Below are 26,548 nucleotides of genomic sequence, written 5' to 3'. Positions count from 1 at the left end.
GTTTACCTCTTACATAGGCTTTAATTTCATAGCTATATTCCTATAATACACTGCTGTTTACCTCTTACATAGGCTTTAATTTCATAGCTATATTCCTATAATACACTGCTGTTTACCCTATTACATAGGCTTTAATTTCATAGCTATATTCCCATAATACACTGCTGTTTACCCCTTACATAGGCTTTAATTTCATAGCTATATTCCTATAATACACTGCTGTTTACCTCTTACATAGGCTTTAATTTCATAGCTATATTCCCATAATACACTGCTGTTTACCTCTTACATAGGCTTTAATTTCATAGCTATATTCCCATAATACACTGCTGTTTACCTCTTACATAGGCTTTAATTTCATAGCTATATTCCTATAATACACTGCTGTTTACCCCTTACATTGGCTTTAATTTCATAGCTATATTCCTATAATACACTGCTGTTTACCCCTTACATTGGCTTTAATTTCATAGCTATATTCCTATAATACACTGCTGTTTACCCCTTACATTGGCTTTAATTTCATAGTTATATTCCTATAATACACTGCTGTTTACCCTATACATGGGCTTTAATTTCATAGCTATATTCCTATAATACACTGCTGTTTACCTCTTACATAGGCTTTAATTTCATAGCTATATTCCTATAATACACTGCTGTTTACCTCTTACATAGGCTTTAATTTCATAGCTATATTCCTATAATACACTGCTGTTTACCTCTTACATAGGCTTTAATTTCATAGCTATATTCCTATAATACACTGCTGTTTACCCCTTACATTGGCTTTAATTTCATAGCTATATTCCTATAATACACTGCTGTTTACCTCTTACATAGGCTTTAATTTCATAGCTATATTCCTATAATACACTGCTGTTTACCCTATACATGGGCTTTAATTTCATAGCTATATTCCTATAATACACTGCTGTTTACCTCTTACATAGGCTTTAATTTCATAGCTATATTCCTATAATACACTGCTGTTTACCTCTTACATAGGCTTTAATTTCATAGCTATATTCCTATAATACACTGCTGTTTACCCTATACATGGGCTTTAATTTCATAGCTATATTCCTATAATACACTGCTGTTTACCTCTTACATAGGCTTTAATTTCATAGCTATATTCCTATAATACACTGCTGTTTACCCTATACATGGGCTTTAATTTCATAGCTATATTCCTATAATACACTGCTGTTTACCCCTTACATGGGCTTTAATTTCATAGCTATATTCCCATAATACACTGCTGTTTACCCCTTACATGGGCTTTAATTTTATAGCTATATTCCCATAATACACTGCTGTTTACCTCTTACATAGGCTTTAATTTCATAACTATATTCCTATAATACACTGCTGTTTACCCTATTACATAGGCTTTAATTTCATAGCTATATTCCTGTAATACACTGCTGTTTACCCCTTACATGGGCTTTAATTTTATAGCTATATTCCTATAATACACTGCTGTTTACCTCTTACATAGGCTTTAATTTCATAGCTATATTCCTATAATACACTGCTGTTTACCTCTTACATGGACTTTAATTTCATAGCTATATTCCTATAATACACTGCTGTTTACCTCTTACATAGGCTTTAATTTCATAGCTATATTCCTATAATACACTGCTGTTTACCTCTTACATGGACTTTAATTTCATAGCTATATTCCTATAATACACTGCTGTTTACCCCTTACATAGGCTTTAATTTCATAGCTATATTCCTATAATACACTGCTGTTTACCCCTTACATAGGCTTTAATTTTATAGCTATATTCCTATAATACACTGCTGTTTACCCCTTACATAGGCTTTAATTTCATAGCTATATTCCTATAATACACTGCTGTTTACCCCTTACATAGGCTTTAATTTCATAGCTATATTCATATAATACACTGCTGTTTACCTCTTACATGGGCTTTAATTTCATAGCTATATTCCCATAATACACTGACAGCAACTATGAGTTTAAAAATTATTTCTCAGTACTTATTCACTGTTAAAATGCTGTACCATTACTTTCACCATCCTACTACAGCCAGATCTGAAGGCCTTTGCCGCATTCTGGCCATGCTGTGTGGCGCGTATCGCGTGGACGGGTTTCACGTTCTCTGCACGTAATAAGCTCGGTTATTAAGCATCCTTTTTTGGGGATGCCCGGTGGCCGAGGGGAAGACGTGTAATGGCGTGAAGCTAGGCGATTAGGTGCCGTACGCGAGCGCCGGTTCGAGTCACGCATGCAGTACGTATTTACTATAATTAGACATAGTCTTTACCTTGCCGTTTATTCGGTGTTATTTGCTTACTTTACTTCCTATGTCGACAGCAACTATGAGTTTAAAAATTATTTCTCAGTACTTATTCACTGTTAAAATGCTGTACCATTACTTTCACCATCCTACTACAGCCAGATCTGAAGGCCTTTGCCGCATTCTGGCCATGCTGTGTGGCGCGTATCGCGTGGACGGGTTTCACGTTCTCTGCACGTAATAAGCTCGGTTATTAAGCATCCTTTTTTGGGGATGCCCGGTGGCCGAGGGGAAGACGTGTAGTGGCGTGAAGCTAGGCGATTAGGTGCCGTACGCGAGCGCCGGTTCGAGTCACGCACGCAGTACGTATTTACTATAATTAGACATAGTCTTTACCTTGCCGTTTATTCGGTGTTATTTGCTTACTTTACTTCCTATGTCGACAGCAACTATGAGTTTAAAAATTATTTCTCAGTACTTATTCACTGTTAAAATGCTGTACCATTACTTTCACCATCCTACTACAGCCAGATCTGAAGGCCTTTGCCGCATTCTGGCCATGCTGTGTGGCGCGTATCGCGTGGACGGGTTTCACGTTCTCTGCACGTAATAAGCTCGGTTATTAAGCATCCTTTTTTGGGGATGCCCGGTGGCCGAGGGGAAGACGTGTAGTGGCGTGAAGCTAGGCGATTAGGTGCCGTACGCGAGCGCCGGTTCGAGTCACGCACACAGTACGTATTTACTATAATTAGACATAGTCTTTACCTTGCCGTTTATTCGGTGTTATTTGCTTACTTTACTTCCTATGTCAACAGCAACTATGAGTTTAAAAATTATTTCTCAGTACTTATTCACTGTTAAAATGCTGTACCATTACTTTCACCATCCTACTACAGCCAGATCTGAAGGCCTTTGCCGCATTCTGGCCATGCTGTGTGGCGCGTATCGCGTGGACGGGTTTCACGTTCTCTGCACGTAATAAGCTCGGTTATTAAGCATCCTTTTTTGGGGATGCCCGGTGGCCGAGGGGAAGACGTGTAGTGGCGTGAAGCTAGGCGATTAGGTGCCGTACGCGAGCGCCGGTTCGAGTCACGCACGCAGTACGTATTTACTATAATTAGACATAGTCTTTACCTTGCCGTTTATTCGGTGTTATTTGCTTACTTTACTTCCTATGTCGACAGCAACTATGAGTTTAAAAATTATTTCTCAGTACTTATTCACTGTTAAAATGCTGTACCATTACTTTCACCATCCTACTACAGCCAGATCTGAAGGCCTTTGCCGCATTCTGGCCATGCTGTGTGGCGCGTATCGCGTGGACGGGTTTCACGTTCTCTGCACGTAATAAGCTCGGTTATTAAGCATCCTTTTTTGGGGATGCCCGGTGGCCGAGGGGAAGACGTGTAGTGGCGTGAAGCTAGGCGATTAGGTGCCGTACGCGAGCGCCGGTTCGAGTCACGCACGCAGTACGTATTTACTATAATTAGACATAGTCTTTACCTTGCCGTTTATTCGGTGTTATTTGCTTCCTATAATACACTGCTGTTTACCCCTTACATAGGCTTTAATTTCATAGCTATATTCCTATAATACACTGCTGTTTACCCCTTACATAGGCTTTAATTTCATAGCTATATTCCTATAATACACTGCTGTTTACCTCTTACATAGGCTTTAATTTCATAGCTATATTCCTATAATACACTGCTGTTTACCTCTTACATAGGCTTTAATTTCATAGCTATATTCCTATAATACACTGCTGTTTACCCTATTACATAGGCTTTAATTTCATAGCTATATTCCCATAATACACTGCTGTTTACCCCTTACATAGGCTTTAATTTCATAGCTATATTCCTATAATACACTGCTGTTTACCTCTTACATAGGCTTTAATTTCATAGCTATATTCCCATAATACACTGCTGTTTACCTCTTACATAGGCTTTAATTTCATAGCTATATTCCCATAATACACTGCTGTTTACCTCTTACATAGGCTTTAATTTCATAGCTATATTCCTATAATACACTGCTGTTTACCCCTTACATTGGCTTTAATTTCATAGCTATATTCCTATAATACACTGCTGTTTACCCCTTACATTGGCTTTAATTTCATAGCTATATTCCTATAATACACTGCTGTTTACCCCTTACATTGGCTTTAATTTCATAGTTATATTCCTATAATACACTGCTGTTTACCCTATACATGGGCTTTAATTTCATAGCTATATTCCTATAATACACTGCTGTTTACCTCTTACATAGGCTTTAATTTCATAGCTATATTCCTATAATACACTGCTGTTTACCTCTTACATAGGCTTTAATTTCATAGCTATATTCCTATAATACACTGCTGTTTACCTCTTACATAGGCTTTAATTTCATAGCTATATTCCTATAATACACTGCTGTTTACCCCTTACATTGGCTTTAATTTCATAGCTATATTCCTATAATACACTGCTGTTTACCCCTTACATAGGCTTTAATTTCATAGCTATATTCCCATAATACACTACTGTTTACCCCTTACATAGGCTTTAATTTCATAGCTACATTCCTATAATACACTGCTGTTTACCCCTTACATAGGCTTTAATTTCATAGCTATATTCCTATAATACACTGCTGTTTATTTCTTACATAGGCTTTAATTTCATAGCTATATTCCTATAATACACTGCTGTTTACCCTATTACATGGGCTTTAATTTCATAGCTATATTCCCATAATACACTGCTGTTTACCCTATTACATGGGCTTTAATTTCATAGCTATATTCCTATAATACACTGCTGTTTACCCCTTACATAGGCTTTAATTTCATAGCTATATTCCTATAATACACTGCTGTTTATTTCTTACATAGGCTTTAATTTCATAGCTATATTCCTATAATACACTGCTGTTTACCCTATTACATGGGCTTTAATTTCATAGCTATATTCCCATAATACACTGCTGTTTACCCTATACATGGGCTTTAATTTTATAGCTATATTCCTATAATACACTGCTGTTTACCCCTTACATGGGCTTTAATTTCATAGCTATATTCATATAATACACTGCTGTTTACCTCTTACATGGGCTTTAATTTCATAGCTATATTCCCATAATACACTGCTGTTTACCCCTTACATAGGCTTTAATTTCATAGCTATATTCCTATAATACACTGCTGTTTACCCCTTACATGGGCTTTAATTTCATAGCTATATTCCCATAATACACTGCTGTTTACCCCTTACCTGAGCTTTAATTCCCATAATGGCCTGTTCTTTACTTTCCAACTGCAACTGCAGACTTTGTCTAGCGGCTTTTTCCCTTTCAATGTCCTGTCTGAGTCTTAGATTTTCTCGATTCAGTATACTTAATTGTTCATTGAGTTGCTGGATAGAGTCTACATTGGCTTTCAGTCTACTATGGAGGTCTTCAATTGTGGCCACTTTATCTGCTACTTCTACATCCTGGTCTTGTCTGTACACAAACACAAACATGTATAATTACAACTGACACACAAGAAGGCAATGAGTTGATATAGACAAATAATTAACAAACTAAGAAATCATATGACGCAAAATGAAGAAAAAGAAATACACAATGTTTAGGGTCACAAATGACACAATCAATAAAACGTTTTGACCCAAAACATTGTATATTTCCCTCTTCTCATTCTGTGCCTTTTAATTACTTGGTTTCGTCATTATAGGTAGCTGTATTTGAGATTGTTGTACTCATAGCATAGTTTCAATATTCTGCCTTGGTCTGTCTAGACTGATTTTATTCAAACTGGATTTGAAAAAAAAAAATTAATGATATATGTAGATATACTAGTACCAATTTATTTTGGGTTTTGTTGTCATTTACCAACTAACAACCCTTTTTATCCCAACAAACAATAATTCAAAATGTTATCAATTATTTCCCATGCATGTCAACCACTTGTTTTTCATGAGACTCGTAAACAAGACAACTTAGGAATCACAAATTAAATTTAAATTTGAACAGGTACAGGACAAGAATCAGAGACAAGTGTTCAAGTGTCATGAAACTATAATAAGAGGTCTGGGAAGAATTTAAGCTTGAAGCTTGCAATGTCATAACTTACTCATGTTCTTCCAGTCGGGATCTCAGCTGATGTAGTAACATCTGTTGTTGAGCTGAATGATTTTGTAAAGCCTTGAATCGTTCTGATTCTATTCTATATTGGTCATGATCACATCTCAGCTGATGGCTATTATGCTGCAGCATTTCATTTTTTTCTAAGAGATGTCTGAATGAGAAAACAGAGATGGAAAAGAGTGTGTTAGGATTTATTATACAGCTACAGATCTGTACCTCCTTCAAAATAAAACCAGAAATATAAATTAAAAGTAAAAAATCTCCAGCCAGACACTGTGCTTTCATGGTTAAAACATCTGTGTAAAACACATTCAAGTGGTGTTGGCTGTGCATGTGACAATAATCTATCGATATTTGAGTGTGTTTTATCATGATTGAGGTACACATCAATAAAACTTGTGCCACTGTATTTGATTCTTTACCCTGCATTCATACTGGATCATCTAAGGCATTTACAATTCATCATTGTTATCATCACATATTGATTTGTGTGGATATCACTTGTACTTCTGGTATGTATTTTTTTTAAAAGCAACTTGAAACCATCATTGAGTTAAACTTACTCTTTCTCTGCTGTTAAGGCTCGGATAGCCTGGGCCTGTTCTCTGATTTTAGCACCAAGCTTCTCATTTGCTTGCCTGAAAAAAACAACAGAAAACAATCAGAATATGCCTAGTGATAATCAATAATGACATTTATATGCTATCCAAATAAAAACTAGGATATTAATTGACATAGATTATAAGATTATATACACAATGTACAGCACAGTACAGTCCTAACTTAACTTTCAGCCGGGATATCAGCTAACTTGGCTTTTTCAAAAATACTTGTAATTTCTAAAGCAATTTTTCATTGCCATCAATAACTTTAACTTATTCTTTGTAGTATTTACCAATCTCACTAATCGCACTGTGCAAAATTTAGATATGAGGCACTTTAGAAAACAAGCTAAGCTCAATTTAAGCCAGCTTAAAGATAGCTAATCCACATGAATATGTAAAATTTGAGTTATTCTTTCAATGGAAAATTCTTTGGATTTAAAATTACCCAATAAATGTGCTCAAAATATCCAAACAATGAATATAAATACCATTAAAATAAATTATTGCCAGATAGAAATCCCAAACTAAAGACAGCCCTCAATGGTACATCATTCACTTACTTTTGTTCTTGCACCCAAGTGTTGACATTGGCTACAACAAGTTCACTTTCTTTGTGTAGCCTATCACCATTAGATCTGGCTTCGGTCAATGACATTTTCAATCTTTCCGATTCTTCGTATACTTGCTGGTGTTTCTGTCTGGTCTCCATCAGCTCACATTTTAACCTATCATTCTGAGAAAAAAAAATGATTTTATACAGGTTTATGTTGCAATGCACTTGCAGTTTATCTCCACTGCATCACAGGCTGACATAAAAAGATTTTATCCCCTGCAAACAGCAACTCAGATAGGAGAGTATTACTGTAAAATATTTTATTTTAGCTGGAATTAATTTTTGCTGAAATGCCATTTTGGCTGTTTTTGAATTTACCAGGTAAAACAAAAGAAAACAAGCCCTTTCACTTGATTTTTGAAATAAAATAAAGTACTTTAAAATAATGCCTTTGAATACATACATTCAAGGGTGATTTGGATTGACATAACATTCTTTGAAGCAGAAAACAAACCCATATTAAATATATATGCTAAATAAAAAACAAGCAACCTGTCGGCAGAGATAGCTTTGCTGTTAGCAATGCACATTTCAATTAAAGAACTGAAGATATCATTAGAAAATGAACAAATCTGAGAGAGGTCCACATGTAGTACCTATATATATAATATCAAAGCAATCTGACTTTCAACAAGTAGTCAAAAGTATTACTTTTTACTAAAAATATTCATCAATATTAGAGAAGTGAAGTCTGCCCAAGGTACATATACACCAAGTATCAAAGCAATAAGGTTTGTAATTTTCAAGAAGTCAAAAAAGTGAAAAGTTGACTTGGATGACGATGGACAATCACTCATATGATAAGCTCCGCTCGACAAAGTCAACAGCAGAGCTAAAAAAAATGCATGTGGTGCAGGTTCAAACTGACTGGTGTGATGCAGAGATACAAAACCATTTTTTTGGATACAACATGTTAATTTTTTTTTTTTGTGCGAAAAAAACAGCCCACTGTGATAAATTTATCTTTTGTCAAAGCATTGTAGATTTACTCACCTCATCAATTTTATTTCTGAATTTTTCATGAATAGACGAAAGTTCAACTTTCATAACAACAACTTGTTCTTCTCTGATGGCAATCTCTTGTAAACTTTGTCTGTGTTTATCCTGTGTCTGTTGGACTTTAGTGTTCAGTTCTTGTAGCTTGTCTTCATAGTTCTGTAACTCTTCTTCACTTTGTCTGTTCAACTCCTGTACTTTTTGCAATTCAGATCTCAGTTTTCTCATCTTTTCTTCATAAATGGCGATCTACAACAAGAGAATGCAATCAATCAATTAATTAATGAATCAATAATATTGATAATCTACCGGTAATTAGCCTGATCAGCAACAAGACTGAACCCTAGAAAGCATTTAATATTAAAATATTGTTGAATGTATTGTTTTATACATACAGATAAAACAGTTAAAATTACAGAAACAAGTTGAATACGCTCAATTCAAACTTGGACAAGATAACCCACTTTGCAAAAACGTGGTCAAGAAAATTGAAACACAAATTTCAAAAGAATTATGAAGAGAATTCAAAACTTTTACTTGCTCACCTCTTGTGACAAGGTTTGTTTTTTCTGCTCAGATTTTGCAAGTTCCGTCCTGAATGTGGTAACCATAGATGTTTTATTTGTCAGCTGATCCATGGCTTCCTTATGTTTACCCTGGGCATCACCCAATCCCCTTATCAGATCCTGCATATTATGTTTCATGTTGATAAACTGTAATACAAACATTATGAAATTACACTAGAAATGGTAGAATTATGAAATTACACTAGAAATGGTAGAATTATGAGATTACACTAGAAATGGTAGAATTATGAGATTACACTAGAAATGATAGAATTATGAAATTACACTAGAAATGGTAGAATTATGAAATTACACTAGAAATGGTAGAATTATGAAATTACACTAGAAATGGTAGAATTATGAAATTACACTAGAAATGGTAGAATTATGAAATTACACTAGAAATGGTAGAATTATGAGATTACACTAGAAATGGTAGAATTATGAGATTACACTAGAAATGGTAGAATTATGAGATTACACTAGAAATGGTAGAATTATGAGATTACACTAGAAATGGTAGAATTATGAGATTACACTAGAAATGGTAGAATTATGAGATTACACTAGAAATGGTAGAATTATGAGATTACACTAGAAATGGTAGAATTATGAAATTACACTAGAAATGGTAGAATTATGAAATTACACTAGAAATGGTAGAATTATGAAATTACACTAGAAATGGTAGAATTATGAGATTACACTAGAAATGGTAGAATTATGAGATTACACTAGAAATGGTAGAATTATGAGATTACACTAGAAATGGTAGAATTATGAGATTACACTAGAAATGGTAGAATTATGAGATTACACTAGAAATGGTAGAATTATGAAATTACACTAGAAATGATAGAATTATGAAATTACACTAGAAATGGTAGAATTATGAAATTACACTAGAAATGGTAGAATTATGAAATTACACTAGAAATGGTAGAATTATGAAATTACACTAGAAATGGTAGAATTATGAGATTACACTAGAAATGGTAGAATTATGAGATTACACTAGAAATGGTAGAATTATGAGATTACACTAGAAATGGTAGAATTATGAGATTACACTAGAAATGGTAGAATTATGAGATTACACTAGAAATGGTAGAATTATGAGATTACACTAGAAATGGTAGAATTATGAGATTACACTAGAAATGGTAGAATTATGAGATTACACTAGAAATGGTAGAATTATGAGATTACACTAGAAATGGTAGAATTATGAGATTACACTAGAAATGGTAGAATTATGAGATTACACTAGAAATGGTAGAATTATGAGATTACACTAGAAATGGTAGAATTATGAAATTACACTAGAAATGGTAGAATTATGAGATTACACTAGAAATGGTAGAATTATGAGATTACACTAGAAATGGTAGAATTATGAGATTACACTAGAAATGGTAGAATTATGAGATTACACTAGAAATGGTAGAATTATGAGATTACACTAGAAATGGTAGAATTATGAGATTACACTAGAAATGGTAGAATTATGAGATTACACTAGAAATGGTAGAATTATGAAATTACACTAGAAATGGTAGAATTATGAAATTACACTAGAAATGGTAGAATTATGAAATTACACTAGAAATGGTAGAATTATGAGATTACACTAGAAATGGTAGAATTATGAGATTACACTAGAAATGGTAGAATTATGAGATTACACTAGAAATGGTAGAATTATGAGATTACACTAGAAATGGTAGAATTATGAGATTACACTAGAAATGGTAGAATTATGAAATTACACTAGAAATGGTAGAATTATGAGATTACACTAGAAATGGTAGAATTATGAGATTACACTAGAAATGGTAGAATTATGAAATTACACTAGAAATGGTAGAATTATGAAATTACACTAGAAATGGTAGAATTATGAGATTACACTAGAAATGGTAGAATTATGAAATTACACTAGAAATGGTAGAATTATGAGATTACACTAGAAATGGTAGAATTATGAGATTACACTAGAAATGGTAGAATTATGAAATTACACTAGAAATGGTAGAATTATGAGATTACACTAGAAATGGTAGAATTATGAGATTACACTAGAAATGGTAGAATTATGAAATTACACTAGAAATGGTAGAATTATGAAATTACACTAGAAATGGTAGAATTATGAAATTACACTAGAAATGGTAGAATTATGAGATTACACTAGAAATGGTAGAATTATGAAATTACACTAGAAATGGTAGAATTATGAGATTACACTAGAAATGGTAGAATTATGAAATTACACTAGAAATGGTAGAATTATGAGATTACACTAGAAATGGTAGAATTATGAAATTACACTAGAAATGGTAGAATTATGAGATTACACTAGAAATGGTAGAATTATGAAATTACACTAGAAATGGTAGAATTATGAGATTACACTAGAAATGGTAGAATTATGAGATTACACTAGAAATGGTAGAATTATGAGATTACACTAGAAATGGTAGAATTATGAAATTACACTAGAAATGGTAGAATTATGAAATTACACTAGAAATGGTAGAATTATGAGATTACACTAGAAATGGTAGAATTATGAAATTACACTAGAAATGGTAGAATTATGAAAATACACTAGAAATGGTAGAATTATGAGATTACACTAGAAATGGTAGAATTATGAAATTACACTAGAAATGGTAGAATTATGAGATTACACTAGAAATGGTAGAATTATGAAATTACACTAGAAATGGTAGAATTATGAGATTACACTAGAAATGGTAGAATTATGAGATTACACTAGAAATGGTAGAATTATGAAATTACACTAGAAATGGTAGAATTATGAAATTACACTAGAAATGGTAGAATTATGAGATTACACTAGAAATGGTAGAATTATGAAATTACACTAGAAATGGTAGAATTATGAGATTACACTAGAAATGGTAGAATTATGAAATTACACTAGAAATGGTAGAATTATGAGATTACACTAGAAATGGTAGAATTATGAAATTACACTAGAAATGGTAGAATTATGAGATTACACTAGAAATGGTAAGAATTATGAAATTACACTAGAAATGATAGAATTATGAGATTACACTAGAAATGGTAGAATTATGAAATTACACTAGAAATGGTAGAATTATGAAATTACACTAGAAATGGTAGAATTATGAGATTACACTAGAAATGGTAGAATTATGAAATTACACTAGAAATGGTAGAATTATGAAATTACACTAGAAAGGGTAGAATTATGAGATTACACTAGAAATGGTAGAATTATGAAATTACACTAGAAATGGTAGAATTATGAGATTACACTAGAAATGGTAGAATTATGAAATTACACTAGAAATGGTAGAATTATGAGATTACACTAGAAATGGTAGAATTATGAGATTACACTAGAAATGGTAGAATTATGAAATTACACTAGAAATGGTAGAATTATGAAATTACACTAGAAATGGTAGAATTATGAGATTACACTAGAAATGGTAGAATTATGAGATTACACTAGAAATGGTAGAATTATGAGATTACACTAGAAATGGTAGAATTATGAGATTACACTAGAAATGGTAGAATTATGAGATTACACTAGAAATGGTAGAATTATGAAATTACACTAGAAATGGTAGAATTATGAAATTACACTAGAAATGGTAGAATTATGAAATTACACTAGAAATGGTAGAATTATGAAATTACACTAGAAATGGTAGAATTATGAGATTACACTAGAAATGGTAGAATTATGAAATTACACTAGAAATGGTAGAATTATGAGATTACACTAGAAATGGTAGAATTATGAAATTACACTAGAAATGGTAGAATTATGAGATTACACTAGAAATGGTAGAATTATGAGATTACACTAGAAATGGTAGAATTATGAAATTACACTAGAAATGGTAGAATTATGAGATTACACTAGAAATGGTAGAATTATGAGATTACACTAGAAATGGTAGAATTATGAAATTACACTAGAAATGGTAGAATTATGAGATTACACTAGAAATGGTAGAATTATGAAATTACACTAGAAATGGTAGAACTATGAGATTACACTAGAAATGGTAGAATTATGAGATTAATACATGTCATGCTATTATGTTTGTTGCATGTACATGACATCTGTCTTTTCGTTTTATTATTCACCACTGCATCTCATCTCAAAAATAGCATTTTTCTAATTTAGACAGCACTATGCATCACTATGCTTTGTTATTAGTAAATGAAAATTCAATTTTTTTAAGAATTACTAAATATCTCAAGATGAATTACCTCGGTAGTAATCAAAGAAAGCTTAGAAAGAACTCCTGTGTGCTGAGAGTATTGAAGACACATTAAAAATTAATTTAAAATTACTTGTACCTGAGATATTGATGGAAAAACGGAAAACTAATTATGTAAATCAGATAACTGATATGAACAGATTTGAGTGTAAAACTAATAAGGCCTGCGTAATGTAATATCTATGTACCAAGTTTCATTGAAATGTGATTAGAACAAAAAAACTATGAATTATTATTAGAGAATTAATATGAACAAATTTCAACCCAAAATTAATCAGGCCTGTCTATTGTTCTAGAGCATTTATGTACCAAATTTTATTCAAATGTGATGATCAGTAATTGAGATATCAGTGTTAATTAATTATTTTAATTAGGTGATTAATAAGCTTAAATATTTACCAAAAACTAATTGGGTCTCTGCATAGTCCTAGGTTCATTGAAATGTGATGATGAGTACTCTTTAAAAGTTTCATTAAAATCCAATTAGTGGTTCTTTATATATTAACATTCATAGAAAAAAATTAACTAATTATTGAATTAGGTAATTAATATTCACAATTATTTACCCTAAAACTAATCAGGTCTCTGCATAGTCCTAGAGGATCTACGTAGTAAGTCTCATTGAAATATGATGATCAGTACTTAAGTTATCAGGCGAAAAGCTGAAAATTAACTAATTATGCTAATAAGGTGATTAATATGCACAAGTATTCACCTGAAAACTAATCAGGTCTCTGCACAGTTCTTAAGTAACTATGTACCAAGTTTCATTGAAATGTGATGATTACTACTTGAAATATCAAAAGTTGAAAATTAATTAATTATGCAAATTAGGTAATTAATATGTACTGATATTACCCTAAAAACTATCAGGTCTGTACAATGTCCATGATATCTATGTACCAAGTTTAATTGAAATGTGATGATTAGTTTGATTGATTCATCATTATGCAAATTAGGTAATTAATATTGCACAGATTTTCACCCAAAACTAATCAAATCTGCGCATTAGTTAAGAGCATCTATGTGCCAAGTTTCATCAAAATCCAATGAGTGGTTCTTTAGATATCAGTGGAACAGTCATCGAACAGCTAAAAATCAGCTGATTATCATGCAAATTAGGTAATTAATATGTGTGGATTTTTACAAAAAAACCTAATCAAATCTGCGCATTGACCCAGAGCATCTATGCACCAAGTTTCATCAAAAATCAATGTATGGTTCTTGAGATATCAGTGGAACAGACACAGAGACACACAGACAGACACAATAACTGCAAAGACTCCCTTTTTTGCACACGGGAGTCAAAAATTACATTAAAATGTATACTGGAAATCTATGACATTTCTTGTTTTCTGTTCTTAATCATCACAATTACTACTGTAGTACTCAAATAAATGCAGAAAGCACCCCGAAAATCGCACCAATGGTGTGTGCACCCCAACAATCACACCAATGGTGTGTGCACATAAAGTGTTCCCACAGTTAGCATGAACCATAGCGATCTCATTTTCACTGACACATTAACTAATGGCAGGCTACAGAACATTGACCATGCTGCAAATTTTAAATGAATAAAATGACTTACCTCGTTATGCTCTGATCTATATTGATCTTGACATTGTTCAAAATCATTTTGTAACTGAGCCAGAGTTTCTTCATACCGACTCACTTCCTGTGCATGGTGCTTGCTCTGTTTGTCAGCCATGTCCAGGTTCATCTTAGCAACTTGCAACTGTCCGTTCTTCTCAGCAAGTTCTTCCTTAGTAGCTCTTAGCTTGTCTTGCAGGGCTTCAGCTTCACAGTGTAATTTGTTCAGTGAACTCTCTTTCTCATTCAGCTGAAATGAAAAACACATATTAGGTTTAGTACTTTTCTGCTCTGATTAGGTTTGCTCCTGCTATGTGTAGTACAGCATACTAACTTGTTAGGCATTCATTTAACAAGATGAAGAGGAAATAGTACCAACAAATGGTATCAACAAGATAAAACGAGTTAATCTGTGATTCAGACATTCTCTAAAAGTTACTGAGCATGTTGGTATGACAACCTGTACATCATCTCTACCCCATTGCCAATTTTCCTCTTATGTTATTTTGACAAGCAAATGACTTGTAAATTCACAAGAACTGAAAAACTTCATTCATTTTTCTAACATGAACAAGCATGTTGTTTGCAACTCACCTTATTAGTCTCATTTTTCAATTGTTTCTTATATCCATCCATTTGTTCATTCAAATCATCGAGCATTTTTTTATGGTGCTGCATTTGTTTATTCGCGTCTTGCTGTCTCATCTTCTCTTCTCTCAACTCCTCTTGTAACTCTCGCAGGATTCTGTCTTGTTGTGTTACCTAGGAGACAAGAGAAAAGTGTGTATATATGTCTTTATTATATATCTGTCACCGTAAAGCCATAAGTTACAGCGTATGATAATTAGGAAATGCGAAATCCAAATATGGAATAATTACGGGCGCAAGCATCTTCTAATAATAAAAACAAACATGGCTGCCATCAGGATTTGACCGGACTCAACACAAAGTAGTTTGTGGATTCTGTTCTAAACTTTTTGGAATTCAACATTCCCATGATGTTTCCTTGGAAGGAGATGTATAATAATAGGGTTATTTCGAGTATACCTCAAATTATGCACTCAGACAGTATGCCGTCACATCGACCTCCGCTGCATGTCAGTCGATACTCTCGCTGTACTGTCTTCATGCATACTTTGAGGTATCCTCGTAATAACATCATATTATCATTCTCATTCAATATCTTCACTAGAACCCACACTTGTATCAGAAGCTATGGATTGAACAAACGCTCATACTAGACCAATACAAAAGCTGTAGCTACATTTGCATAATGCATAATAGTATACAAATCGATGCAATTATAATGACCAGGTAATTGAGAGGCAACTAATGACCAACAAGCTGTGTACATACCTGTTCCTGGAGAAGTGACACCTGATCCTTAGCTGTGACATATTCCATCTCCATTTGATGTGCCAACTGTTGATGGTGAATTCCTTCTTTTATAATTCTCTCATTGTCTTCTCGGGATATGTTTAACTCTCGTCTTAGTCTATCATTCATTATCTTCTCTTCTTCCATCTCTTCTTCATTTTGTTTGTGTCGTTCTCCAAGAGTCTTCAGCTCAGCTTGCAGTCTACGGTTCAACTGTTCATGCTTCACTACCTCAGTGACTCTGTTACTAAGTTGTTCTTGAGTTGTCTGTAAACTGCTCTCCATCAGCATCAGCTTCTCTTCATAGTGAGCAAGCTGAAAACACAATTACACATTTTCTTATATAACAATAAACCTTAGATTCAAATGGCTGCCTAGATCTTGTTGAGAGCGAGGGAACCACAAGACTTGTTTTTGCCCCTCAAACAGTGTGCCATTCTCCTCTACCATCAAGTGGACTGTTCCAAATATCTTAGATATCTAAGTACTACTTGCATTAAATTAAAAATTAAAGATGCAATATGGGCATGCACATTTTCGTTGTTTGGTACTTTACATAGTTAAATAAATATATTGGACTATGATTTGTTACTATGGTAACTGAAAAGGTTATTCTTGTAGCACACATCTGAGTTCTGAATATTTGATGAATAATGAAATTAACACATATACATGGACTTGTTGTTTTGATACGTACAACAAAAATCACTGCACATGCGTATTAACGGCTTCAATTTTTCATCAAAAGAATCCTATTGTGTGTCTTGTAAATGCAACGATTTTAGTTTATGATAAATAGTATGGAATATGGAACAACAATACTAGTATTAAAAGATGAATTTTTATGTCCATATTGCATCTTTTCCAGTATTTTGAAATTTAGTCATAAACTGTTAACAGGTCGCTTACTATACAGCTCACATTGGTCTTTTCTTGTAGTACAATCATTTAAAAGATAAATAATTTTTTTTTGCAAAAAAAAGTGTTTAGTTTATATCAAATTTATTCAACCAAATACCTTACAACAAGTTAGGTCCCCCAACAAGTACAATATGTCTTACTTTTGACTCAGTTAAGTGGCCTCTTTTATAAAATATGTATTTTTGATGGAATTCTGGGATAAGCTTACCTCCTGTGCACAATCCCTGTATTGTTGTCTTGCTTCATTCAAGTCATGTTTCAGTTGTTTTATTTCTCCATGCAAATGTGCATTTTCATTACCAGCTTGTCGCTCTAATGCTTGTAGATGCTGAATTTGAATCTGGAGTTCACGGATTGCAGACTCCAATCGTTCAATCTGTAGGACAATAACACATCACTTTGTACCAGGCATTTGTACATAATATACATCTTCTATATACATTGTAATCATACAGACTTTTTTATGAATCCAATAAACCCAACAGAGTCATTATAAAAACAGATTGCTACTTCAAATTCACACTAATTACATGTTATTTCATCCAGCGACAAATAGGAGAAACTTACCTCATCTACTTTGCCTTTGTTATCTTCCCTAGCGATGGCCAAGTCAGTCTCACTTTTACTCAGCGTGTCATTTCTTCTATGCAAATCAGCTTCAAGATGTTTATTTCTGTTCTGTGAACTGCTCAGATCACCTTCCAATCGCTTTACATGCTCTTCAAGTTTGAATACCTACAACAACACAATATAAAGACATGTATGTGAGAAAGTAAGCACAAGATGATGAGAACTATAAATATCCAAACTCTGAAATGAACTGATTGACAATTGGTCAATTTATTACAAGTGCATGCATATATAATGTAAATCAAAACCAACAATTATGTAAGATATTAAATATGAATTTATCACCTGAAATTACTTGTTCATAAAGTTGGTTGATACAAGTAATGTCATTGGCTAATATTATCCATGAACCAAAAGTGAGTTGATAATGTAGCCAATGACACGATGTGTATCAACCAGCTGTTTGAATAAGTAATATCAGTAATAATCTTTATATCACATAACCAACTCCAAGTGTCAAAAAGACAGAGAAATTGTGATTTTAAACTAAACTTATGAATCATATGCTAATTAATCATTAATAATGCAAATTAGGTGTGTCAGGGAACACACACAATTGCAGTTACGGTCACTGATAGTTTTTTGAAATCAGCAAAATTATTTTCAACATAAACTTTCAGTCGTCATTAACAAGCCAACGACCTGATAGGTCAAATCGCTAATTAACCAATCACAATGCTGGATTATGCCAACGTGTTCAAAGTACCATAGCTTATTTAAATATCTTAATGTTATTGAACGCAGCACGGATGAGATTTGCCGATGTTGTACAATCTTTTGGATTTGATTTTGATGGGAAAATGGCATGATTTTTTTTCAAAATATAGAACGTGTTAAAAGTACTTTGCGTTCCACTTTCTTTGAAAATGCCACCCATGCTAATGAGCATAATCATCAAGATGAAGCCTTACAACTCCAAGATGGTAATAACGTTACACAGTAAAAAGGCAGTCAACACCAACGTGCATGTTACACAATTTCACTTTTCTAGCCAGCGAAAATGAATTGTACAGTGTTTTTCTCACCTCTGTTTTATGCTTTTGATGTTGTGATGCCAGGTTGAGCTGCAATTGTTTCAATGTCTGTTCCAATCTCTGCACTTCCTTTGAGGCACTATTTCTCTGTTCTTTGATATTTTTTAAATCATCGTTCAGCTCGGACACCCTAGAGTGTAGATCGTTTGCTTCCTGTTCTTTTTGGTCTCTTTCATTTTGTAGATCTTTAAAGTCATTCTCTAGTTGCTTTATGAACTCATCACGGTCATTCACCTAGAAATTCAACAACAGATATTATGCTAAACAAACCATCAAATGGATGCATATACAGGGTAGATGTGACAGTAAAATTGAATGCCATATATGCTTTAACCATTAACAATTATTCTTTCCTAATAAAATATGCCGCAACATTTTGCACATTCTTATGTATTTTTCCACAATTTTTTCTACTAAATTTAGAAAAATAAATGATAAAAAAAAAAAAAAAAATGGGAAAATGACAAATGATTTAAACACAGTATGACAAAATATTGTAATCTCTGACCTCATCTACAGTATGCTGATGGTTGTCTTGATAAGAAATAAAATCAGCTTGTAAGTGTCTTCCTCTTTCTTCATGATGGATGGCCTGCAATTGAACAGTGTTGTGAGAAAGACACCAATCTTGGAATTACAGCAGTCTACTAGCTACAGGTCTCTCATTCATTTGTGATGACTTATTTACGCTAACAATAAATACTTGCAGCGTTGAGCCATATTATGCAGTTGTCACCAAACAGGCCCCCCGAAGTTGCCAGATTACTTGCCATCATTTGGATTTTCAGTCACTGTTATTGTAGGCTCAAATGTTGATAGCAATAAAGGTCTAATCTAATACAGGCTATTTGTAAACAATTGGGATAAGAAATTATGCAATGTTGTGACGCTTGCATTATTTGAAATGCTCTACATTGAATAAAAACTATAATAAAACTGGAATTTAACCTTCCAATGAATACAAGATTGCTAGCAGTAGCCAATGATAAATCAGTCTACATACCTCTTGTTGTTTTTCAAGTAATTTTCCTTTAAGATTGTCAATTACTTCTTCACAATGCGAGACTTTTTCTCTTGTAATCTGGAGATCTTCTTGAGTTTTATGAAAATCTTGAGTGAGTGAGTCAATAATCTCTTCACATCTCTGTATTTGACTCTGTCTTTCTTGTACTTGTTGGTCTAGAGTTGATATATCAGATTTGAACTGGTCTATATTCTCATCACGATCTTTAATCTGAAAACATAATACAATATCAAACATCGATGGGGTCCATTTATAACAATTTAAAACCTTAGTTATTCAAATAAAAAATACTGTAAAATATTTACCAAAACCCTACAATATTTACTAAAGTACAGTCTCATGATGAATAGTATACAAATCACGAAAATTGCACAACAAAACGACAAAACTAATTTAATTCATTAATATTAATGAGCAGATAATATTCATGGTAATATTATATTATTATTATTATTTATTTAAACACCAAATGTAATAGCAGGTATAACCCTTACCTTAGAGTTGCTTTCAGATAATCTTTCTTCTAAATTTGCAATAGTAGTGGAAGAACTAGATTCCAGTTTTCCAATCTGTGACACACTTTGACTATACCGATCTCTCAAGTTTTCAATATTTCTCTCCATGTCTTCAATCTGATACTTGGCTTGCTGTAACTCATTCTCTAACAACATGACTTTTTGTCTGGTCTCAGCTAACCCTTTGTCTTGATGGTCAATAATCTCATTTTTACGAGAAATCTGATGAGGAAAATGAGATAATATTGAGAGAAAAGTAGCTACAATTTGCATGCAAGTGAATAATGTTTGATATTTCACTTGGTGTTAATAGCATACAAAGCAGTCTTCTGTGACTAATATTTTGCAAATTTATAAGTATTATTATCGCATTGTTTTGATAATTTTTGGACAAAAGGACAAGTTTCTCACTGATACAGATCTTTTGTAAAATATGGAAAAATTTGTACAAAATTATTTTGTCTATGAATAATGGTAAAAAAGTAGACTTTAATGTATAGCATATAGGACATCTATGATGTAATCACTTGTGATATGAAAACAAATGATGTATAGCGTATAGGACATCTATGATGTAATCACTTGTGATATGAAAACAAATGATGTATAGCGTATAGGACATCTATGATTTAATCACTTGTGATATGAAAACAAATGATGTATAGCGTATAGGACATCTGTGATGTAATCACTTGTGATATGAAAACAAATGATGTATAGTGTATAGGACATCTATGAGGTAATCACTTGTGATATGAAAACAAATGATGTATAGCATATAGGGCATCTATGATGTAATCACTTGTGATATGAAAACAAATGATGTATAGTGTATAGGACATCTATGATGTAATCACTTGTGATATGAAAACATGATGTATAGCGTAAAGGACATCTATGATGTAATCACTTGTGATATGAAAACATGATGTATAGCGTATAGGACATCTATGATGTAATCACTTGTGATATGAAAACAAATGATGTATAGCGTATAGGACATCTATGATGTAATTACTTGTGATATGAAAACAAATGATGTATAGCGTATAGGACATCTATGATGTAATCACTTGTGATATGAAAACAAATGATGTATAGCGTATATGACATCTATGATGTAATCACTTGTGATATGAAAACAAATGATGTATAGCATATAGGACATCTATGATGTAATCACTTGTGATATGAAAACAAATGATGTATAGCGTATAGGACATCTATGATGTAATCACTTGTGATATGAAAACAAATGATGTATTTTGCTTTAAAATTGCATCTTAAATATACCATAGGTGCGAATAAATGTAACCAAAAATCAGAGTGTTTTAGAAGTATAACAATTCTATTTCTACAAACAACTTTGACAAGTTATGTGAAAAACATGATTCCCATAAAGCAAATATAACATTTTTAAATTTTCCATACCTCATTCATTGACTGCTTATTCGTATCTTGTTCTTTCTGTAAGTCAGCTGTTAACTGGTTGATATTGTCTTTAAACTGACTGTTCATAATATCAGAGTCGGTTAACCGAATGTTAGAATCGCTCACTTCTTCCTTGAGTTGGCGAATTTCCTCATTCTGGAGTTTAATCTCTTGTTGATACGTAGTACGTGTTGTTTGTACATCAGTCTTAAGATCTTCAATGCACCTTAAATGGCTTGATATCTATGAATCAAAACAACAACCAATCAATATGACCATCTGTTTTTATAAATAGTTTAAACAGTCCTGAATGGATAATTGATTACCCGGTAATGAATAAAATTCACCTCTACAGGGTGAACAATGCCCGCTGGGATTAGATACTATAGAATCAACAGCACCCTAAGGCATCATAGAACAGAGGCTGCAAAGAGCTGATAGAAGAAGATAGAACCTGATTAACTCTGTGAAGATCAGGGTCTACTTTGTCACAAAATAAAGAAACTGTTTTTATCTTTGCCAGATAGCACTGCATTTAAATGACAAGTGTTAACAATAGTGCATTTGTCACATAAACCAAACCACAAAGTAACACAGCTTAATGACAATGTAATACTCATAATGCTGGTATTAACTCTGGTATTAGCCTGAGTGATCCAGCCACCCAGTGTCAACCCAGCCTTGGCAATCCATAAGTGCCAACCAACCAATGTCAACCCAGTCTTGGTGCTCCAAGTACCAACCAAAATCAAACAAAGTTCCCCCAAAAGCAATTTGCATTGTCACAAATCAATGATTCCAGGCAGTTAAACACTGAGGGGAAACCTACCTCCTGATTTGATATCTGTTGCTCTCTTTCTAGCTGTTGTATTGTTTGGTCATCTGTGGCAATCTTAGAAATAAACATAAATCAAACAGTTATTGCAATGAACATGTTATGTTAAACACATCTTGTAATGAATAGTGTACAAGTTGGAAACCAAAAAAAAAAACCATAAAATAATAAAAATATATTAAAAAAAACAATCTGACCAAAAAGAGCAGTTAAGTCCAGAAGCTAGTATAAATCAAACTGTACACCTTACATCCCATAAAGTCACCAATATCACAAAATAAAATCAAGACAAACCTTCCTTTCCCTAATTTCCAGTAACTCTTTCAGATTTTTCATCTCTGATTGCAAATTTTTCAGTCGACTTTGAAGTCGTTTGACTTCATCATCCTGGATTGCAAGCTGGTTAGGGCAGAATACAATAACATATAAATAAATTGATTGGGATAATGTTTGAGATAAAACAGTGATTTGCATGCAAGTTTACAAGCTGATATTTCTCTTTATAAAAGCCAGGCAGCAAAACATGGACATCAATTATAAATGCAAAAAAAATACAGCAAATATAAAAATAAATAAGTAGTAACAAAAATATAAATATGATGATGTAATTGTGTGTTTTATGGTGCAAACATAAAATAGATTATAAATAATATTTGCATACATGTACAAATACATGCTCAAAGTATGGTTCATGTCACCCTCACATCTTTTTTGCTACCATTTCTGCACCACAATTAAAGTCATTTCATAGACCATTTTGATAAGTCTAGCACCCTCACAGTTTCCAATAGGAGAGGCCTTTCAGGTGAACTCAAAAAGAGGCTCCTGGGGGAAGATCCGTTATAGTTGCATGCACAACATACTGCTTATATTTTTATTTCACTACAGAGTTTGATTATGATGTCAGTTTAGAAAGGTACTTCTAATAATAAAAACAGCAATTTCCCAATCAAAACTACTCTAATAAACTGACATGATAATTGAATCAATCAAGAGAAATCAATGAATAGATTATAACAGGAATTGGAGTCAAAAGATTGAATATTTGTGACACATTGTTCTCACCTCTTCAATACTACCATTGTACTTCTGCTGTGCAGTGTCCAGTTCTGTCTGCAGTTTCAATATTTGCTGATCTCGATTACCGACCTCTTTTTGACATGTTCTGTGTTTTTCCTGAGTTATTGTCAATTCTAATTCTAACTGCTGAACTTGCTCAGCCAGTTTGAGGAGTTCCTCTGTATCTTTCTGTGTCTGTATATTCAGTCGCGAGTTGTCTTCTCGAAACCTCTCGATTTGTTCTTCTTGTCTGAGAACCTATCAGTGTAAATTACCATATGTAAAATAAGACATGCATGAAAACTATTAAACTTGTATCTCTTGGATGACGCCGAACAACCTAATGAATTACAATTAAACTCTGTTTTTGGGGTTATTAATGGTAACAATCCACTTCAATGTCTACCCACATAGTAAATGAAGAAATAAAACTATAAATAATTTGTTTTTGGTGAACGATGTTTTAATTTTAAATTTCTATTACACTTACATGTAAATTGTTACTAAGAAGATCTTGTTATGATAGCTAAAATACAATTATTTGTGAAAGTGGAAATTATAGGCAATCTCAACTACTTCAGATTAAAGAATAAGAATATTGTGCAGGTGTTTGTAAAGAATTCAGATTCTTACAATGTTCTTGTTTTCACAAGCTACACACTAGATGCATTCTATTGTCATTCTTTCTCCATGGTAGTCACTGTCATTTGTCCTGTCACTTACCTCATCATAACAGGCTGTGTACTGTGACTGTGACTCAGAAAGGTCTTCTTTTAATGCCCTGATGATACCTGCTTTTTCTGACAGCTGTGCAGACCAAACATATAAAAAATTCACATGTCAAAAGAAATGGGAGGGGAAACCACAAACAGGGTTCAGACACGCCACAATATGTTAACAGGGCAGTTCTAGATTGACCTTGGCATGTTAATGATTGTTCGACTCTAATGCAAAAGATCAGTGTCTTGGACAAAAAAATAGAAAACTGAATTGAAATGGAAGGAATGTGTGTAGAAAAGACACATTCTAAAAAACAGACACGCCCACAATTGCAGACCAATGGCAGATAAAAACAAGCCTATCCACAACATACATGTATATTCCATATAAAGTAAGGAATAGTAGAAAACTATGAAAGATCATTCAGGTAGCCTTATGGTGTATGTCACATACAGAGACAAATCTAAACACCAGCAACATTTGGTCATCACAGCAACAATGAGGGACAAACTAATATTTCATGATTGAAACAAATAATCTAAATTAACAGAAATACATACAAAAGCAATTTGACAATTTTGCAAAAATGACAAAAATAGGAAATTTGCGAGATTATGAAGAAAGTGCAACAATGTTAAAGAGCTGGGATAGAAAAAGCTGATAGCAGAAAAATAAATAAATAAACAACAACAACACTAAATTAAGTATAACTTGTTTTATTGACTAAAGAGGACATAATACTGATAGCAAAAAAATAACAGAAATGTACATACAGAAATATATCCCACAACAAAACAATAAGTAACTAATAGGAACTCTCTTCAAATAATAAATTGATTCTTCACAGTTCAAGTCTACACATTTTCTGGATAACTTTGTATACAAACAGTATTATATTAGTTAGATCACATGATGTATGGTAACTTCCTGTAGTAAGCATGTCATACTCAAATGCTACCAATCCACCTTGGTGTGTCTTCTCAGTGATGAGAAATAACTTTTAATTCCATCTTTCACATTTGTGTTCTCGTTAATTCCAGCAACATATCTAAATGTACACCCATCAAAACACACACTGATAATTCAACCATTCAAAAATTATACTGAAATTTTTAACAAAATACAATAATTTTTTATTTTCCAGCATGCTTTGCTTATATATTACAAATTATAATTAGACCCTAAATAAGACAACGACTGTACAAACCACAGCTGAGGTGTCTCTCATTGTACATTTCTAATTGTGAAGTAAGAATTGTGAGATGATAGCAGTGTTGACACACTATAATAGTAACCACACATTTCAAATAAGGTGAACATTTCTTTTCCTGATCATGATAAATAAAGGGCAGTCATTTACTTTTAAATTATACCCAGTTTAATCTCAAAAACCTTGCGACAAAATTTCTACATGCAAAAATAAACACCCTTAAATTCAGTTTAAATATATTGCACATTTTTTCAAATATATTTCATAATAATAATGTAAATATTACAATATAATGTTAATGATATACAAATATATGTCAATATTTGTTTTTAAAAAAGTGATATGTTACTCATACTGATCTCCTATCATTTTGAGCACACCAGTTGCCAAGACAACTTTACATCTCAAACCCACCATATCAACAAGCTATTTCGTTTTGAATTTCAAATTTATAAAAAGATGAAAGATACAGACAAGAAGTCCAAAGGAAATGCAGCAATAAATAAAGTGAATAAAAAGAAATAGAATTAGTAAACGACAGAGCAAACAGAAAAAGCAACCAAACATGCAGATGTAGAGGGCGCTATTATCCAATAAGTAACTGTAGAGGGAGCTGTCATCCAACATGCAACTGTCGGGGGCGCTGTTATTCAACATGCATGGCCAAAACACAGAAGGATCAATCAAAACACCACAGGACATGTACAT

General features: G+C 32.9%; 1 protein-coding gene across 3 annotated transcripts in view; it reads right to left on the bottom strand.

Moving 5' to 3' along the window:
* LOC100377856 (uncharacterized) overlaps nt 1–26,548 on the bottom strand; it is a 92,157-nt gene that overhangs the window by 18,219 nt on the left and 47,390 nt on the right. For all 3 annotated transcript variants that reach the window (XM_085500013.1, XM_085500011.1, XM_085500012.1), the window contains 20 exons: nt 24,634–24,717; nt 23,917–24,168; nt 23,146–23,250; nt 22,846–22,908; nt 22,017–22,259; nt 20,565–20,807; nt 20,050–20,280; nt 19,555–19,638; nt 19,038–19,280; nt 17,950–18,117; nt 17,591–17,758; nt 16,441–16,776; nt 15,679–15,846; nt 15,083–15,334; nt 9,179–9,346; nt 8,631–8,882; nt 7,585–7,757; nt 6,983–7,057; nt 6,406–6,570; nt 5,546–5,774 (listed from right to left, as the gene is read on the bottom strand). In XM_085500013.1, the coding sequence (XP_085356139.1) occupies nt 5,546–5,774; nt 6,406–6,570; nt 6,983–7,057; nt 7,585–7,757; nt 8,631–8,882; nt 9,179–9,346; nt 15,083–15,334; nt 15,679–15,846; nt 16,441–16,776; nt 17,591–17,758; nt 17,950–18,117; nt 19,038–19,280; nt 19,555–19,638; nt 20,050–20,280; nt 20,565–20,807; nt 22,017–22,259; nt 22,846–22,908; nt 23,146–23,250; nt 23,917–24,168; nt 24,634–24,717 (3,702 nt within the window). The remainder of the gene's footprint in view (nt 1–5,545; nt 5,775–6,405; nt 6,571–6,982; nt 7,058–7,584; nt 7,758–8,630; nt 8,883–9,178; nt 9,347–15,082; nt 15,335–15,678; nt 15,847–16,440; nt 16,777–17,590; nt 17,759–17,949; nt 18,118–19,037; nt 19,281–19,554; nt 19,639–20,049; nt 20,281–20,564; nt 20,808–22,016; nt 22,260–22,845; nt 22,909–23,145; nt 23,251–23,916; nt 24,169–24,633; nt 24,718–26,548) is intronic.

This window comes from Saccoglossus kowalevskii, chromosome 6 (genome assembly GCF_978046115.1).
Source record: "Saccoglossus kowalevskii chromosome 6, keSacKowa6.1, whole genome shotgun sequence".
Classification (NCBI taxonomy): domain Eukaryota; kingdom Metazoa; phylum Hemichordata; class Enteropneusta; family Harrimaniidae; genus Saccoglossus; species Saccoglossus kowalevskii.
The sequence above is the reverse complement of the archived record's forward strand: the minus strand, read 5'-3'. Positions and strand labels throughout refer to the sequence as shown.